The sequence below is a fragment of the Hevea brasiliensis genome, chromosome 17 (assembly GCF_030052815.1).
Source record: "Hevea brasiliensis isolate MT/VB/25A 57/8 chromosome 17, ASM3005281v1, whole genome shotgun sequence".
NCBI lineage: Eukaryota > Viridiplantae > Streptophyta > Magnoliopsida > Malpighiales > Euphorbiaceae > Hevea > Hevea brasiliensis.
The window spans coordinates 47,169,573-47,188,789 of NC_079509.1; the positions used below are offsets into that span (position 1 = coordinate 47,169,573).

Genomic DNA, 19,217 nt, shown 5'->3' on the forward strand with positions numbered 1-19,217 from the left:
CTCAAATGCTCGTTAGGTTTTTTAAATTAAAATAATTATTATTATATTTTATATAAGTGATTTATCTTAAATTTTTTTATGAAAAAATTATAATAATATAAAATTTATACTTTAAATTTATATTAGTCTCTATTTATTGAAGAATTTATTCTTTATTATTTAAAAAATAAATAAATATGTAATTTAATTTTTAATTATTAATTTTATTTTTTTATTCAAATGACTTATTTTGTTTTTATTTACATACGTGACAATTAAGTTTTAATATATTCAAATGACGTAGTAAATTACTTATTTTGTATTTTTTTTATTTACATACGTGACAATTAAGTTTGAATATACCAATGAATATTTAATGCTGCAGCAAAAGACCTGGTCAGACACGCGTAATTAAGTGATATTGAAAAGATAAAATAATATTAATGAGTTTTAATTTAATAAATTATTTATAGATCATATGAATGGTCAATTAAAAAAATAAATAAATAAATATCAATAAACTTTAAATTACTAATATTAGTATGGCTTATAATATATATATATATATATATATATATATATATATATATATATATATATATATATTCCACTATTGTCAATCGTAACCTATGATTGTAGGTTTTGATTTTGTTCTGCCCTAGTCAGGTTTTTCCTATTTTTCTTAATAAAATTTCTACTTATTAAAAAAAATATTATTAAAACTTAAAAGGCTTTAAGATACTGACAAATGTTAAGAACAGCTATAAGATTCACTACATACTAAAGGGAATATATTTGATTTTTGAAGAATGCATTATTAAGAAGGACAACAATGAATTTAAAAGATATTAATTGTGAACTATAAAATAGATATAAAAAAATACACTAACGAGTAAAAAAAAAATTTGAGGTCTTAAATTTGAAATTCAATGGAAAAGATAGAAATAATAATTATAATTGGAAGTGAAAAAATTCTAATTCTATTTTCCAAAAATAATTCATATATCAACCACAGAAATCACACACACCAAAACTGGGTAATTTTTCCAACCTTATCTATGTATCGTATGGCTGTCTTTCGTGGCTATATAAATGTATAGGCTGAGGCTTACGTTATTCTTATCAAACAACTGTGTGAGAAAATGGAATCTCTTACGCTTATGGCTTTTGTAGGAATTCTAAGAGAAACCCACAAAATCTTCTCCAAAAATGGAAGGCTAATGGCCTACATTGCCCTTCTCACCCTCCTCATCAAGTCTACTCTTTTCCTGTCCAACTTCTTCTCCATCAAGCCTGTGATCACTGACTTCCTCTTCGAGCATAACCTCCTCCGCATCACTACTCCTGAAAACCCAGAATTTACCAACATCCTCACCCATATAAGAAAAGACATCAAAATCATTTTTGGGGTCGAAATCATTTACATTATTCTTGATTCCGTTGCCTTCTTACTGTCTGGTACTGCCACGATCCTTGTCGCCGTTATAACCCACGGCGGCAAGAAAGATGACTTATCGTTGAAAGATGTGCTGTTGAGAACTGCCAGGTCATGGACAAGGCCACTTATTACTTGGTTATATATATTTCTTTTTTGTCTGGTTTATATCTTTCTTTTCATGGCAGTTCTCTCTCTCGTATTATTGACCGTACATAATAATCCTGCTACCTTTGCTTTTGCTGCCAATTTTATTGGCGTTTCTGCTGTATTTTTCTACATATACCTCTCTGTAACATGGATTCTAGCGATTATTGTTTCAGTTGCTGAACAGAAAAGAGGACTTGAGGCCCTCGGAAAGGCTGCTGAGATTGTTAAGGGCATGAAACTGCAAGGGTTTCTACTGAATTTTGCGTTCAGTATTTCAAGTCTGATTTTGGTACTAGCGATAAAGATGATTCCGGTGGCTCATTCACTAGCACTTGAAATAATCATAGCATTGGTTACTATAAATTCTGCGATCCTGGTGAGGATGTATTGGTTTTCTGCTTTCACTGTGTTCTACTACCGGTGCAAGAAGACACATGGAGAACAAGTAGAATTGGAAGGAGTAAGCTCAGATGGATATATTGTGATACCTACTACTGCTCCTCTTGTAGGCGATAATATACCATGAATAATCCATTGTGTATAGATATGGGTTATGCTTCTCTATAAATTTAGATGAGTGATATCCGAGTGGCCTTTAGAATTATGAACTCTTAAGTTCCAACTAAATAAATACATTTCCTTTAGTATCAACATCTTGAGAAACCTGTTCACATATTATTGTATAATTACTGCACCATTATTAAGAGAAAAATTGGATATCACTTTAATCTGTGTTTGATTATATGTAAATTTTACCATATATGAGATGTTTCCAAAAAAAAAAAATATCTTCGTAAAATTATTGATAAAATAAAATAATTTGTAATTTATTTAATATTTCAGAATTCAAACTCTTGATTTTCTGTCGACAAAAAAATTTATAATTTTAATATTTTAGTGTTCGCCTTTATTGTCCAGTGAAATTGAAATGCTATGTATGAATTCGCTTAGAAGAACAAGTTATTAGGGAATAATAATTAGATTAAGTTTCAAGAAGAAATTGTAATCTGTGATTTTTTTTTGTTTTTCATTTTCCTTTTTTTATAGAAGACTTCTTCTTCAAAAGAATAAATGGACTAATTATTAGATAAATGGACTAATTATTATATACATATGAAATATTAAAAAATAATTCTTTTTCTCTTTTATAAAAAAGTGAGTCATTTCTATAATATAATATAGAGAATGAATATCATGTGATTATAATAGATGATGCATATCAAACGAGTGAACCTAATAATTTCTGCAATAAATGAGGCTCGAAGTTTTTCTACAAAATAATTAATGCGAATTGAACTTAGTAGCGTAAAGACTTGGCAAATAGACGAAGTCAACTTCCGCAATTGAATGGAAATTGGCACCATGACTTGCCTACATGAAGGTACCAAATGGTTCGGTAACTTTGGTTCGTATGAATTTGAATTATTAGTCTTTTCAAGTTGTGGTTGATTTTTTTTTTTTTTTTAAAAGATTAAGTTATATATATACATTGGATCATCACATAAAGGCTTAATTGTAATCTCGTGTTTGGATGAGAAAATTTGAAATATGAGATTTTGATTTGATAAAGGTAAACTATGCATGATTCTCAAGGGTTACAAATCGAATTAAATAACCATACCGTTCAAATCAATGAAACTATACTAAACTAGATCAATATCAATTCGAAAATCAATTTAATACATGTTTTTTTATGACATTTTTTAGATGTATTATATACTTTCGAGATATATGTATATATGTATATGCATTTAATTCGTAATTATACATATACTTTAGGGGGGCGTTTGATACAAAATTAAAAAAAAAAAAATTAAAGGTTAAGTGTTAAATTTTAAAGGAGTAAGTGTTAAGGGGTTAAAATATAATTAATGTATAACAGGTAATAGTGTTTGATACTGTCACGACCCAACCTATGGGCTGGACCGGCACTAGGACCTGAGCCAGCCTAAAGCCCCCGAGGCCCGTAGTAAGCCTAACTATTCATTAACCCAACTCTAAGGCCCATTTGGGCCCAATTTCAAGAAATCAACCAGACAGAGTCCGGCCATAAAATGGACCTACCAACGGGGAGTTTTTGACGCACCCGACCTGTAAACACAATAAATACTCAATTGGGGAGCTCAGCTCACCCTCCACATACTCATCAGCATAAAAATAAATGGGAGCTCAGCTCCCTCATCCAATCCATCAAACATGCATAGAATATTAAGTTTACAGGTCCAAAATAATAATTTAGTTTACAGACCCAAATCAAATAAACATTTCTAACACATGCAGAAATTCTAAGATTTAACAAGTTTATACAAACATTAATAATCGACCTGCGAGGAAGAAAGCAGGTTAACCTCAAAAATATCCTCCTGTGGCCTGGAAAAATATTGAACAGGAGTGAGCGTTCGACTCAGAGAGTAAAATATCAATTTTAACCATAATCTCCATAACTATCTAAAACTAATGCACCCTGTGGAGTAAAATGCAACACCAACAACATTTTTATATCATAACATCAAAAAGGTAATTTGAAGCACTCACGCACCCAGCAATATCAATCATATATATATGGGAGCTAATCCCCTATACAGCTCTCTTAATTCTAACTGTGCCAGTGAAGAACTCAGCTCGGACTTCCACTTAATAACCAAATCGGGGTCCCAGTGAAGAACTCAAGCCGTGTCTACCCCGAAGGACCGGGTCCCAGCGAAGATCTCAAGCCGTGTCTACCCGTCCTATCCATAGTCCACACCACATCACACGCACACCAACGCACGCACACTGCTCTAAATTACCACAACAACATCCATGGCACGTTAACAGTTATGAATGCAACATAAATCGTGCCTAGAGTTTAACTACATAAATATATGCATATAAGTGATGCATGAGCATGCTTGAACATATAATAATATCAAAATTACAATTAAAATTAATATTTTACTCATAGACTGGACAACGGTCACTGTGACGGCTGGGCGGAGGAAGAAGGCTGTCCCGGCTCACCTGACAATTACATTACAATTATTTAATACAAATGACTCCATACAAATCAAGAAAAGACCAAGTACGTCCTAAGTCGTGCCGAAAATCCTGCAGAGTCTCCCCTTTACCTAGAACCTACCCAACCTGCAAAATGGCTCAAAACACACTTCTATATTCACAATCCATATATCCACAACTCAATCACATCACACAGCCCCTCCTGGGCCCATCAAATCAGTCATCCATCACAATATGTAAAATTTCAATTTAGTACTTATAATTGATCATTTTTGCAAAAACTACCCAAACAAGCTCTAAAAATTCTAAAACTTTGCCCCGCGGTCCTTAGCAATATTACTAGGCTATTGCAAAAAGAATCATAATTTTCTGAGCTACCACGAATATTTTATGAATTTTTAATCCTATTTAAGCACTAGAAAATTACGAAAAAGCAAGGTTCGGGTTTACCTTTGCCGATTCCGACTCCGGGGACGCGTTCGAGACGTCTGACAATGGGGGGGGGGTAGCCAAAAGACTTTTCCGGTAACGGGTCTGTCTGGCCCGAAATTTGCAGACCCGGTCAACTGTCGAATTTCGGCGAATTGAGGATACCTACACGAAGCCCACAACACAAGGGTTAGTACATAAATTTTTCAGAATTTTCTAAGCTCATTTAATGCTCGGAAAAACACTGCGAAGTTCCGTGGAACCCACCGAAAAACGGTGTCTAAAAAATTCAAAATTTATGTCGCCGCGAAGGTCTCGACGAATGGAGCGCCCTGGTACTCTCGATTTTCTCATGGGATTCACGGTTTGCGAGAAATCTAGCCCGAAAGTCAAAATGGGCTAAAACTTCCCGGGCAAAAATTGGATAAACCGCTCGATGGATTTCAGTGTTCTTGGTGTCTATGGAAAGCTCTCACCGAGTAGATGACTTTAGACACAAGACCCGGTCCGATTGGTGGCCGGATCGGCCGGATTTTGGCCGGGAAGTCGAGGTGTCAAGCGCGCACTGCGCGTCGTTTCTGGGGCCGTTTTCCGGCGTTCCAGGTGGCGGCCGGCCGTGGGGGAGGGCTGAGGTGAGGCGCCGGCGAGGTGGGGAGGCAGGGGAGGTGGCGGCGCGGCAAGGGGAGGAGGGAGGAGAGAGAAAAGATAGAGAGAATGGGAGGAGGTCGGGACGAGCGGAAGAAAAGAGAAGAAGAAAAAGGAGCCGGTCCGATTCGACCGGTCGGATCCGGTCCGGTTCGATTCTGCCGGTTCGATTCGGAATACAAAATTTTGAATTTTTACTCTGTCTCGGGACCGAAAACGAGGTCCAAAAATTCCGAAAAAATTCCAGAAAACTCAGAAAAATTTATAGATTATAAATATATTTTTAGTTTTGCCACGTGGTCTTTAAATTAATTTTTAAAAATCATCAAAGTTTATATTTTCGGAAAATCGAACCCGATTTTTAAAATCCGAAAAAAATCTCAAAAAAATTTCCAAAAATTTAAATAAAATTAAAATACTAAAAATGCTCATAAAATAATAAAATTTAAAATTTTGGGGTGTTACAGATACATTACAAGAAATTTTAAAAATAACTACAAAAATTACTGACCATCAAATTTTATTAGTAATTTACCGATGATTTACTAACGCTTTACCAACGAAAAATAGAAATAAAATTTAAACTAATTTATATTGACAAAATTACTGACTGATTATCGATAAATAATTTACTGTTGACACAATTTTGTAGGTAAAAGTGGCACTTAATATTGGCAAAAAATTAGCTACCAAATAAAAAAAATACCGACGAAAAAATTCTTTAGTGATTACTGACTAATTCGTATTTGGTCAATAATATTAAAAAGAATATTTAAAAAAAAATTCAAAAACCTGAAAAATTTTAACTATAAAAATTTTTTATTGGTAATTACTAACGAACTCGTTTTTTAGGTAATTTAAAAAAAATAAAAAATAAAATTTTAAAATAAATTACCTACGAAAACTTTTCACAGAAAAAAAATTTAAAATAAATTACCTACAAAAAGTTATGAACTCATTTTTTATAGGTAATTTTAAGAAGAAAATTAAAAAAAATTTAAATAAATTACCTACAAAAAATTTTCATCGATAATTACCAATGAACCGTATTTAGTCAGTAATATTAAAAAAAATAAAAAAACAATTAAAATAAATTACCTATGAGAATTTTCATCAGTAATTACCAACGAACTTATTTTTTATAGGCAATATTAAAAAAAAAATAAAAAATAAAATTTTAAAATAAATTACCTACAAAAAATTTTTATCGGTAAGTACCAGTGAACTATATTTAGTCGGTAATATTAAAAAAATTAAAAAAATTTAAAAAAGCTTAAAAACTTTTACCTGCAAATATTTTTTATTGGTAATTATCAACAAACCGTATTTAGTCGGTAATATTAAAAATAAAATAAAATAAATTAAAATAAATTACATACGAACTTATTTTTGGTCGGTAATATTAAGAAGAAAATAAAAAATAAAATTTTTAAAATAAATTATCTACAAAAATTTTTCATCGGTAATTACCAATAAACCATATTTAGTTTTTAATACTAAGAAGAAAATAAAAAAAAAATTACAAAAGCTTAAAAAAAATTTACATATGAAAATATTTCATTGGTAATTACCAATAAATATCGATTTCGTCAGAAATCCATTGATAAATCATAAAAAATATAAAATTTTTACATCATTTGTGAATAAATAGGAGAGGTGCTAGTTTCTTAATAAAGGAAAGTTACTCCCCAATATATGATAATTATAACATAGATAATATGCGGTGCCTACTTTGAGCCCCACTAATTATTTTTTTTAAGTCATTTAAATCTTAAAAAATTAAAAAATAATTTTAAATTTAATTTAAAATAATTAATATTTAATTTAAAAAATAATAAAAAATTTTAAAAAGTAAAAATAAATTAAAAATTAAATTAAATGAAAATTTTAAATTATTTAAATTTAAAAATTAAATTTAAAAATTAAATTTAAAAGTCAAATTAAATTCAAAATTAAATATAATAAATTAAATTAAAAATAAAAAAAATTAAATTAAAAATATGGAATAAAAATTAGCTACGAAAAGTTATTATTGGTAATTACCTATAATAACTTATTGTCATTGGTAATTACCTACGATAATTTATTATCGTTAGTAATTACCAATAAAAAGTGTTGTCAGTAAATAGTTGGTAATTTATCTGCATACAATCCACCACAAAATTACCTCCAAAAAAATTCTAATTTACTTACAAAATAGTTTGTTGGTAAATTTAGAGACAACATTTTTTTTCATCGGTAAAAATTACCTACGCTTGAATTTGTGAATGAAAAAATTTCATTGGTAATTCATCGGTAATCCTAATTACTAATGAAATATAGACATATTTGGTTGATAATTTTCGTAGCTATTTTTTAATTTCTTGTAGTGGGTAGAAGGTTAATTAAAAAAATTAAATGAAAGTATGGTGTTCATTTATTAATTTTTGTTAACATAGTCCCCCAAGATTAGGGATTAAATATTAAGAGGTTAAAAACTAACCTAGGAGATTAAAAATTAACCTATTCTGTTATAACATCGAAACACCATCATTAATAAGAGGTGAAAAGTTACAATGTAATAACTATCTCTTATTAACTTTGTATTGGACAACCATTTATAGTTAAATATTATATAATTACGAAGTGACTATAAATACGTGTACTATTTTATATATTATATGCAATAATAATAAGCCTTAATCCCAAATATAACATAGTATGTTTAATTTTAAATTATATATATGAACATTTACAGTTAAAGATTATATAATTTTTTTTTTAAAAAAGTAAAAGTATATCATATGATATTTTAGGTATTAATAACCAACTTTAAAGTTTAAATGTTGAATCAAATATAACTTTTTAAGGAAAAAACTGTATAAAATTATTTCAAAAATTGAAACCCGAATCGGAGCCATACTGATACTACCTCCCAAAATCAAGTTAAATAGTCAGTGTTCGATCGAAGAATCCAACGTGACAATCCAAATGTTAGCACTCGGTCAAAAAGTCAAAGCAAGCAAAGAAGAAGAGTCATCACTAGGGAGCCAGACTTACCATCATGTGCCTCGGATTAATTGCACCGAGTAAGTAAGGTCAGACAAACTAAACTGAGCAAAAGAATACAGACAGAGTAGAAGAATGCTTGGACTAGTTAGGCCGAATGAAGGGAAATAATATTGACAAAGCAATTCCAAACACTCGTTTGATAGGCCGAGCAGCAACACTACCGACATTAGTAATATCAGTCAATGATAATGTTGAATCTTTAGGAGGAAATCTCATAATATTAGCTGAATGTACGAGATTCATGTATATAGCTATAAAGGCTACTTGGCCTTCAGCCTATAAATGTGAGCAATAAACATTAATTAGGTATGCTTACTTTTCCAAATTAACTACAAAATTCTCTACTATTCACTTTTACCATTCTCAATTAACATCTCTAACTTGTGTGTTGGAGCGGTTGACCAATAGGCCACCGACCTCACCACTTTCTTTGTTTTTAGGCTGATTTGGCACCCTTGACTGGATGCAGAAGACTCACAGCAACATCACATACCAAATTGAAATGAAACATTGAAAAATCGAACCAGAGCTATACCAAAATTTCAGTTTGCTTTCAATTCTTAGGCAAACCCTAACTAAAACCAGAATCCCTAGACAAAGGTATATGTTTTATTCAATTGATTAGAGTCAATAATATATATTGTGCTAAAAAACATTCACATCTCATTTGAGTGTAGATTTGAAATGATTTATAAAATGGTGTTATTTCAAATCTACTCTAAAACGTTTTTAATGAGTTAAATAGTATTATTTTAAATCTACAATTTATAAATAATTTATACTAAAATTAAATCCAAATCCCTTATTTAAAATGTTGGCATCAAAACATAGCACAAACGATTTTATGAATTCACATTTTAATTTAAATGTATAAATTTTGACAAAATAATTCAATTATTCAAAAAATCAATGAAATTTTAAATTTAATAAAATTTACATGAATTTTGAATATTAGACTATTATATCAAAATTCAATCGTTAGAATTAAAACACAAATTCGTGAAAACATTTAAATTAAATTTATAATTAGGCCTTATAAAAATTCCTTTGTAATTGGTTTGTGGGTTTCATGTCATTTCAGGATGAAGTTTACAATAAAACAATCAAATGAAATGTAGCAATCACTTGTAATATGTCACGAACCAAAATTTTGTGTCGTGACCAGTGTATAATTTAAATATTCTTAAATCACGCAAGCCTTATCAGAGTATCTTGATAAATATATTGTCACTTACTAATCTCAAAAATAGATAAAATCTAAATAAACAAAATACTAAACAAACATCATGAATATCTCATAAGTAAACTACGGAGTCTCCACAGATTTTAAATAAAAACTTAAATTGTTCAATAAATTAAACTAATTATTAGCTCGAGGAAACATGAATTCGGGCATACCATGAGAATAAATCAAAGATTTTCCCTCTCCAGAAAATGGATTGAATATTTGGATCAGCTACAGAATTCTAGTGATCTGAAATAGATAACAGACAGAGAAAACGTTGTTTGAGCTAATGCTCAGTGAATGATAATTATAGCACACAACGGAACGGGAATAGGCAGACGCTTGATTAATTTTACAATAAATTTTCTATTCAATAAAATCATGCTCATGCTATCAAAATCATTAATAAAATAATGTCATAAAATATATATATATATATATATAAAAGGAATTCATTCAATAAAATTTTATGGTACAGTACACTAGGGTATGATACCCCACATCAGCAAAGGTCAAATGGTAAGCGCGCTACCAGATATTAGATACCTTCCTCCTCCTTCACAGATATCAATGCATATGATACCAATGCAAACCATAAATTGCAATGATGCATGACTCAACAATGCAACCTAATACCGTGATAGTCCACACGGTGGGACCAAATAATAGATACAAATACTAGGCACAGGTACCAATTCAAAACAGAAAATCAATTTGTACAAATCAATCAAAATCAACAAAAAAAATTCAGATAGCAAATAATAACTGATAGTACAATTCCAACAGTTTATTTCAATAATTTCAGAGAATCAATAAGATCAAATCAATCTCAAATCAATTTAGTGTAACACATCAGTAAATTTTATAGTCAGATATCAATCAATATAAAGACATTAAAGTCCTGTTCCCAGAATCTTAATAGCTCTAATGCAGAGATAATTGACAAAATCAATTACTTAATCAAAATCGGAATAAAATTCAATAATAAAATAAAACTATAGAAAATTACATGTAAAATAATTGTTAAAATATTGATTTAAAATTTAATTTTAATGCTAAGAAATTTTAAAATGGACTAAAACGGTAACATGTACTATAATTACCACTCACCTAGAACTTCCAAAACAATAGCTAGATTCAATAAAAGAGAGACAATTTCAACTGACAGATTGAATATTTAAATCTCCTACACACCCAAAATATAAAAGAAAAATATCAAATAATAATAAAATAAAATAACTTTAATATATATATTTTCGGTGGACGTGGACGAACAAGGGACAAGGATAGACATAGGATGAACAAGGATATATATATATATATATATATATATATATATATATATATATATATATATATATATATATATAACAATAAATAAAAGAATATGAAAATACCTATTGAGAGTATTTGGTAGAAAAAAATAGGTGATAAATAGGCTTTGAGAGCAAGGTTTAGCAGAAAGAGATGATTAGGGTATATATATTTCAAGAGTTCTATTAGGTATAGAATGGAATAAGAGTTATTATTGAACTGGATTGTTCAGATTACAGATATATATTTAATTTCAAAAATAATATATATATATATAAATAAATAAGTAGACCATCCAATAAAATATTCTTTTTTTAGATAAATATATTAAATTATTATTAGTTAATTAAAATAAATAAATAAATAAATAAAATAAATATTGGGTTTCCACATAATAAGATAATTATATTCAAGCACATGAAATATAGCAATTATATGAAATTTACACTACATAAACAAGTTACATAAATGTAATTTATATCACAATGGTTCCCAGCCATATCATAATCATTATCACATTGCCAATGTGCCTAGTCTATTAAAGGAGCTACTAAAGACATTCTCTTAATATTTCATATCATAACTTATCATGCAAGTAAGGTCAAAAATACAAAATTATCTTACTCGGACACTTTGCATCATAAACATGTGACTTCATATGCTGCATGTCATTTCCTTTTCCTTTTTCTTTTATTTTCTTATTAAAAATCAGTGGGTCATCTATGAACTACTAGCATAGCTAATTGCATCAAATTATATAGACATTTAAGGTTAACATGCATTGCATTTTGTTAGCATTTAGTATTATTTTATATTTTTTTATTTATTTTCATTATTATTTTAGAAAACATATTAATCCAACTCAATTCATTGGTTTTTATATTTTATCAGGTATTTTTATATAGTTCTAGAATCAAAGACAAGTTTGAAAGAGATTTGGAGGTCAAAACGTGAAGAATACAGTGCCAAAAACATTACACGGGCCGTGTAACTTGCCCCGTGTAAGGACAAAGAAAACTTGAAAAACAATAGTTGCAGAAAGTTACACAAGGCAGGAGCGTGTAACACTACACAAGCTGTGTAAAGTACCCTGTTAGCAATTTTGATGCGACTTTTCTTGGTTCCAACCCGACCCGGATGGACTTCTAATGCTTCTAGGACTCTGAAATTAGGGTTTTTACACCAGATATAAATATAACAAGTCAGGAATTGAGGGGAATGAGAGAATTAACATTCAAGAGCCGATTTACATTCAAGGATGCACCTCAACTTGAAGGGAGGCTACAGAGAAAAAAGATCTACAAGATTGCTAGAAGAGATTTTCAGCTGAAGTTCCAAAAGTCCAAGGCTGCAACTCTCTTTCTGGATTCTTTCACTCTATTTTCTTTTCATATTTTCTCTTTATCTTTTTATAAACTTGATTGTAAAACTCACCATGGGTGAGTAGGTCCTTTATTCTAGGGTTAGGGTGTAGCACTCAATTTCATTATGGATCTGGTTTGATTTTATTTAATACATTGGGTATTTTATTCTTTGATTCAATCTCTTGTGATCTTAATACATGCTATGTGTTGGTACCCACTTAGTATTGATTATAGATATTAATTGAAGGACTAAAAGATGAAGATTAATATTAGAAAATTGAGATTTTGAACCTAGGAAATCTGACCTAGAGATAAGCTGATGACCTTTATGGAGTTCTAAAATTAATCAAAGATCTTAAAGGGTTTTAATTAATTTAATCACCACAAAAGTAGGGTTTATGTTAATTAAAATACACCTTGAGTACCTTGAGAGAGGACTTAAGATAACTTAGGATTAATTTCCATCAAAGTAATAATCTCCCATTTATTGAATGAATCAGATTGATTCAATAATTGATTGAAGTGTGAACCCCTAGCTCTAGAATGCCTTTGTCCATTAGTATTTTATTTTAGTTAATTATTTTGATTTTATTTCATTCAATTTAGATATAATTATTATTTCTCTACAATTAGATCATCTAGATAATTAAAATCACTATAGTTTGGTACTCAACACGGTCCTCGTGGGAACGATACTCTACTCATCACTTTATTACTTGTTAGCGATCCGTGCACTTGCGGTGGTTGAAAAACCAGCAAACAAGTTTTTGATGCCGTTGCCAGGGACCGGTGCTTGATATTGAATGATTAGTGATTTGATTACTCTAGACATTGTTATTTCTTTTATAGCTTATTTCTAGTCTAATTTTATTTTTATTTGTTTTTCTTGTGAGGCACATTTCATCAACAAGTCTTCACAAGTTTTCTTCAACAACACAATGAACCATTTTACAATGCTTGGAGTTTTAATGAATTGGTAGAGCAATTTGCCAATTATAGTCTTTCGAATTATGAACTCACTCTCAATTTCTACAATGGTCTGGATGAAGTGACAAGGAATTGGGTAGATTATGGAACTTGGGCTACCGGTGATCACGTTCTTCAAAGAAACCATGAGGATGCCATTCACTTGTTGAATGACATGGCAGATTTTGATTACCATTGGCATTGGGATCCTTCACTGCAAGGTTGGAGTCACCAATATCCCCTACACATTCATCAACCTAATAGTTCACACCAACCATTCGAGCTACAATTAGAGAGGAGAGCGGAACTTGAAAAGGTGATAGCTCCATTCGAAAATTTTGACAAACTAATGGTAAACAATGAGCTATCACTTTATGAAGAGGAATTATATGAACAAAGTTGGAAGAATGAAGAAGCTTCATGGGAATTTGAACCTAAAGAAGAAGCTGAGCTTCAAGAACAAAATTCTTTTGAAAATGACTTACCAGTAGAATTCCCACAAGAACAGGAGTTACTTAAAGAATAAGTGGAACTAGAGCTAAAGGAAACAACTCCTTTATAGTTGGGGGATCATTGGAAAAGTGTTTCCATGACGAAAAATCAGAGATAAAGGTGGTGGATGAAGAAATTAATGAGACTATCAATTTAAGTTCATTAATGATGCTTACACATACACCACCAGAAGACCCTTTTCTATCATAGACACCTCCTACATCATCACATGTTCTCCATGAGCTAAAGCAGTCCTCTTCCCAAGTAGATAACTCTAAACCATGTGTTGTTCGTGCTATGTGCAATCTTATTCCAAATCTTGCCAATCTTGAGGGCACCACAAATCAAGACCCGTATGTGGTGTTACATGATAACTACGATGGGCGAAAATCATTTTTTGATCAGTAATTCTAAAATGGGTCAAGCTAATGATCTTAAATTAACGCTTCTTGGGAGGCAACCCAAGTTTTAAATTTAATCTTTGCATTTGTCTATTTCTTTTGTTTTATCACCCTGCCAAACTTGATTTTGATGTTTGTTCACTTTCAAAAAGCACTTGAAAGGAGCAATGGAGATCAAACTCACAAATCTTCAAGGGAAGGCACACTTCAAGGAGAAGTATTCTATATCCATTAGCTTTTCCTTGTTATTACATTTATAATGTTACTCTTTACCAGATTATGATATCTTGATGACATTGAGGACAATATCAAATTTGAATTTGGGGGTGCATTTCATGCATTGCATTCATATATTGCATTTAATCACCTTATTATGTTTATATTATATTTATGTGTCAAAAATCCAAAAATTTTTGCAAATTTTGAAAAATTTTGGACTTTTTCAAAAGGCTTTTAACTTAGAATTGTAACTAAAACTTTGATGAGCTAATGATTGGACTCTCTGGGAAAGAGGAATAAATGTAACTGGATAGGCAAAAAGGCTTCAATATGTTGTTTGTGAAAAGCTAAATCACCTAAATGGAGTTAAACTAATTAAACCCCTTCATAGTCATTAATCTGTCACATTGAACATGCAAAATAAGGAGAAATTTTTTGAAATACAAGCAAACCTAAAAATGCCTCAGCAGCTCTAGAACAGGTCTCTTGGACCTATCAAGGCGAAATCCTAGTATATACTTGATGAAGAGATGATTAAGGCATTCTTTGATATAACCTCACTAAGCCTTAGCCACCCTTAATTAAAAAATATATTCCTTGTAGCCAATTTGAAACCTATATCTATCCCTTAGAATTTATTGCTTACCCATATTATTTACCTAGCCCCTAGCCTAAACACCTATCCTACCCTTTTGAGAAGGCTAAATGTATAAGTAAAAAGTATATTAAGTGCAACAAAAAAAAAATGTGGAGAGAGGATGTAGAACTCAAGAAAGAGTACAAGTGTGCAATTGAAATCAAAGAAAAATTTTCCAACCCAGCAAAAGTAATGAGTTTGGGGGAGAGAACAAAAGGGACATAAATTAAAAAAAAAAAAAAGAAGGAAAGAAGAAGAAAGAAGAAAAAAAGAAGAAAAAGTCCCAAGATAAGTATCATGGAAGCATGCTTGGCACTATAAAAAATCAAAAGCCCTTCCTCTCCATACAAAATCAGTAGAATAAACTTAGTATACTTGATATTTTATGCATACATGCTATCCTCATATTTGCATCCCTAAAAACCTTTCATTGGCAACCAAGTCATCATCCCTTTAGCCTCATTACAACCCTTTTAAAGACCTTTTGATCTTTTAAAAAGTGTATGCTACATTAGTGGAGATAGAAAATTGAGATATGCCTATGGAGTTGGAATTGAGTCACTTCATCACAATTACCCACAATAGAGGCAAATTTGGGGGAGTAAGTGTTTCTCAAGTTTATCCTAATAAAACAGGTTATTTATGACTTATTAATGGCCTTGCATAGAGGAATAATTAGTTGAAGCACCATGAAGGGAGTGAAGATTTAAGCAGGTAGCTGTTGAGGTCTTTATGCCTTGAAAGTGAAAATTGGTATGAAGGTTAAAAAGTGTCTAATTATATGCAAGTTAAGTTTTCTGTTATGTTTCTAAGTACCCCCAATGAGTTTTTATAAAGTTTTAATTTGCTTGAGGACAAGCAAAGGTTTAAGTTTGGGGGTATTTGATTGTATCAAATTATATAGACATTTAAGGTTAACATGCATTCTATTTTGTTAGCATTTAGTATCGTTTTATGTTTATTTTTATATGTTTTCATTATTATTTTAGAAAACATGTTAATCCAACTCAATTCATTGATTTTTATATTTTATCAGGTGTTTTTATGTGGTTCTAGAATCAAAGACGAGTTTGAAAGAGATTTGAAGGTCAAAACGTGAAGAATACAGTGCCAAAAACATTACACGGGCAGTGTAACTTGCCCCATGTAACTTCCTCAACCCCGTGCAATCTTTTGGACAAAGAAAACTTGAAAAACAATAGTGGCAGAAAGTTACATGGGACAGAGGCGTGTAACACTACACGGGCCATGTAAAGTACCCTGTCAGCAATTCTGATGCGACTTTTCTTCATTCCAACCCGATCTGAATGGACTTCTAATGCTTCTAGGACTCTGAAATTAGGGTTTTTACACCAGATATAAATATAACAAGTCAGGAATTAAGGGGAAGGAGAGAATTAACATTCAAGAGCCGATTTACATTCAAGAATGCACCTCAACTTCAAGGGAGGCTAGGGAAAAACAAGATCTACAAGATTGCTAGAAGGGATTTTCAGCTGAAGTTCCAAAAGTCCAAGGCTGCAACTCTCTTTCTGGGTTCTTTCACTCTATTTTCTTCTCATGTTTTCTCTTTATCTTTTTATAAATTTGATTGTAAAACTTACCATGGGTGAGTAGGTCCTTTATTCTAGGGTCAGGGTGTAGCACTCAATTTCATTATGTATCTGGTTTGATTTTATTTAATACATTGGGTATTTTATTCTTTGATTCAATCTCTTGTGATCTTAATGCATGTTATGTGTTGGTACCCACTTAGTATTGATTACAGATATTAATTAAAGGACTGAAAGGTGAAGATTAATATTAGAAAATCGAGACTTTGAACCTAGGAAATCTGACCTAGAGATAGGCTGATGACCTTTGTAGAGTTTCAAAATTAATCAAAGATCTTAAAGGGTTTTAATTAATTTAATCACCACGAAAGTAGGGTTTATGTTAGTTAAAATACATCCTGAGTGCCTTGAAAGAGGACTTAAGATAACTTAGGATTAATTTCCATCAAAGTAATAATCTCCCATTTATTGAATGAATCAGATTGATTCTATAATTGATTGAAGTGTAAACCCCTAGCTTTAGAATGCCTTTGTCCATTACTATTTTATTTTAGTTAATTATTTAGAATTTATTTCTTTTAATTTAGATATAATTATTATTTATCTACAATTGGATCATCTAGATAATTAGAATCATTATAGTTTGGTATTCAACACGGTCCTCATAAGAACGATATTCTACTCATCACTTTATTACTTGTTAGCGATCCATGCACTTGCGGTGATTGAAAAACCAACAAACAATAGCACAATTAATAAATGCAATGTAACACTTTTGTGATATGCATTCACTAACAGATATGATTAAATCATTCAATTATAATTATAAATATCGCATAGCTACCATGATGTATAAACATGCATGAAACATGATAAAGCAATTTAATAATTTTATTAAAAATTGTTAAGTAGGTTCTACTCATAGACTAGGTGACACTTTACTATTATTGGATCTACTAGTGCTTGACACTGTTGGTTAAATGGATCTATACAAATGTACTATTATTTATTAGACACTTGATTATTAGTTAACTTTAATTACTTAAACAACTTAATTATCTTAATTATTTTGCCAGAAATCCAATAAAGTCTTCCCTATAATTAAATCTATCCTTCTTGCAAGCAACACAAACATAACCTTCAGGCCCACAACAACATCACAATGCCCATATGAGACCTATAGCAATCCTAATCTAAATAGTGTAAAGTCTAAACAAAATAAAGAAAATAAATTAAAAAACTTAAGATATGAAACTTTGTCATTGAGTAATTTGAGGAGTTGTCAAGTGATAAATAAATCAATTTTAGTTAAAAATTCACTTATTTTGGAGCATTTTGAAGAGTTGTCAAGTAATAAATAAATCAAATTTAAGTAAAATTACACTTATTTCACCTAATTAAAAAATGCCATATAGGAATAAAAAAATTGCCCTTATTCTTTGCTTTTTTGTGAGAAAATCAAAATATATATTTAAAATTTATAGAAATTAGTAAAGAAAATCGCCCTTGTCATTTGCCAAATATATATATATATATATATATATATATATATCTTCAATAAGCACTAGTCTTACTTAATGATACAATTCAGGACTTCTCAAGCATTGCCATTATCAAGATTTTAAACATTTGCTTATGACGTACCCACCCAACAACCATTTAAACTAGAAAATTGATCTCAAACACTCTTGCAATATTGTCCTTTGTCCTACTATTCCAGCCTCATTTTTGTCCCCTCATGCTTCTCATAATCTGGACAAGCAGCAGCTCTAATGTCATTTATCCAGTTTAAAGCCTCAAAATGAGTTTCTAGTTTGCGGTCACCATTGGCAAAAGCTAGAGGTATCACATGAATGACATAATTAAATTTTGCCATTCAAGTGGGACTGGACACTTCATCATCTAGCCAAAGCCCAGCAACCCTATGATATTGGTCCTCTGATAGGCCCTGCATTACAATATGGGTCCTTATGTCACCTCTAGTTTAGCCCACTGCTTGAATGAAATAGCCCCAAAGATTAATTATGCTTTGGATATGGATTGAAATCAGACGTAGACTCAAAATGATAGGTGAAAACTTTGCATTGGAACGAAATATATGTTTTTTATTATAAAATATATTTAAAAGATACACATATTTTTCATTTAATTTTGATTAATTTTTTATTTATAATATGAGAAAAATATTCAACTTTAGATTACGATTATATTGATAAATGGTGACAATGTCGATAGCATGTGAATGGGCCAAACTGGGTCATCTCAAATTATCATCCTCTTCTTCTTTATCTTCTTGTTCTTGAATATGCAAAGTCTAAAAAAAATAAAAATAAAGAAATAAATGGCAATTAAGATATATA

General features: G+C 30.6%; 1 protein-coding gene across 1 annotated transcript; it reads left to right on the top strand.

Moving 5' to 3' along the window:
* Nucleotides 1–1,139: 1,139 nt before the first annotated feature.
* On the top strand, nt 1,140–2,090 carry LOC110647494 (uncharacterized). Its single transcript, XM_021801358.2, has one exon. It carries the CDS (start codon nt 1,140–1,142, stop codon nt 2,088–2,090), a length of 951 nt encoding a protein of 316 aa, XP_021657050.2.
* The last annotated feature ends 17,127 nt before the right edge of the window (nt 2,091–19,217 follow it).

Bases quoted from the DNA above. Each gene is read 5' to 3' on its own strand.
- LOC110647494 (XM_021801358.2), top strand. From the start codon at position 1,140: ATGGCTTTTGTAGGAATTCTAAGAGAAACCCACAAAATCTTCTCCAAA.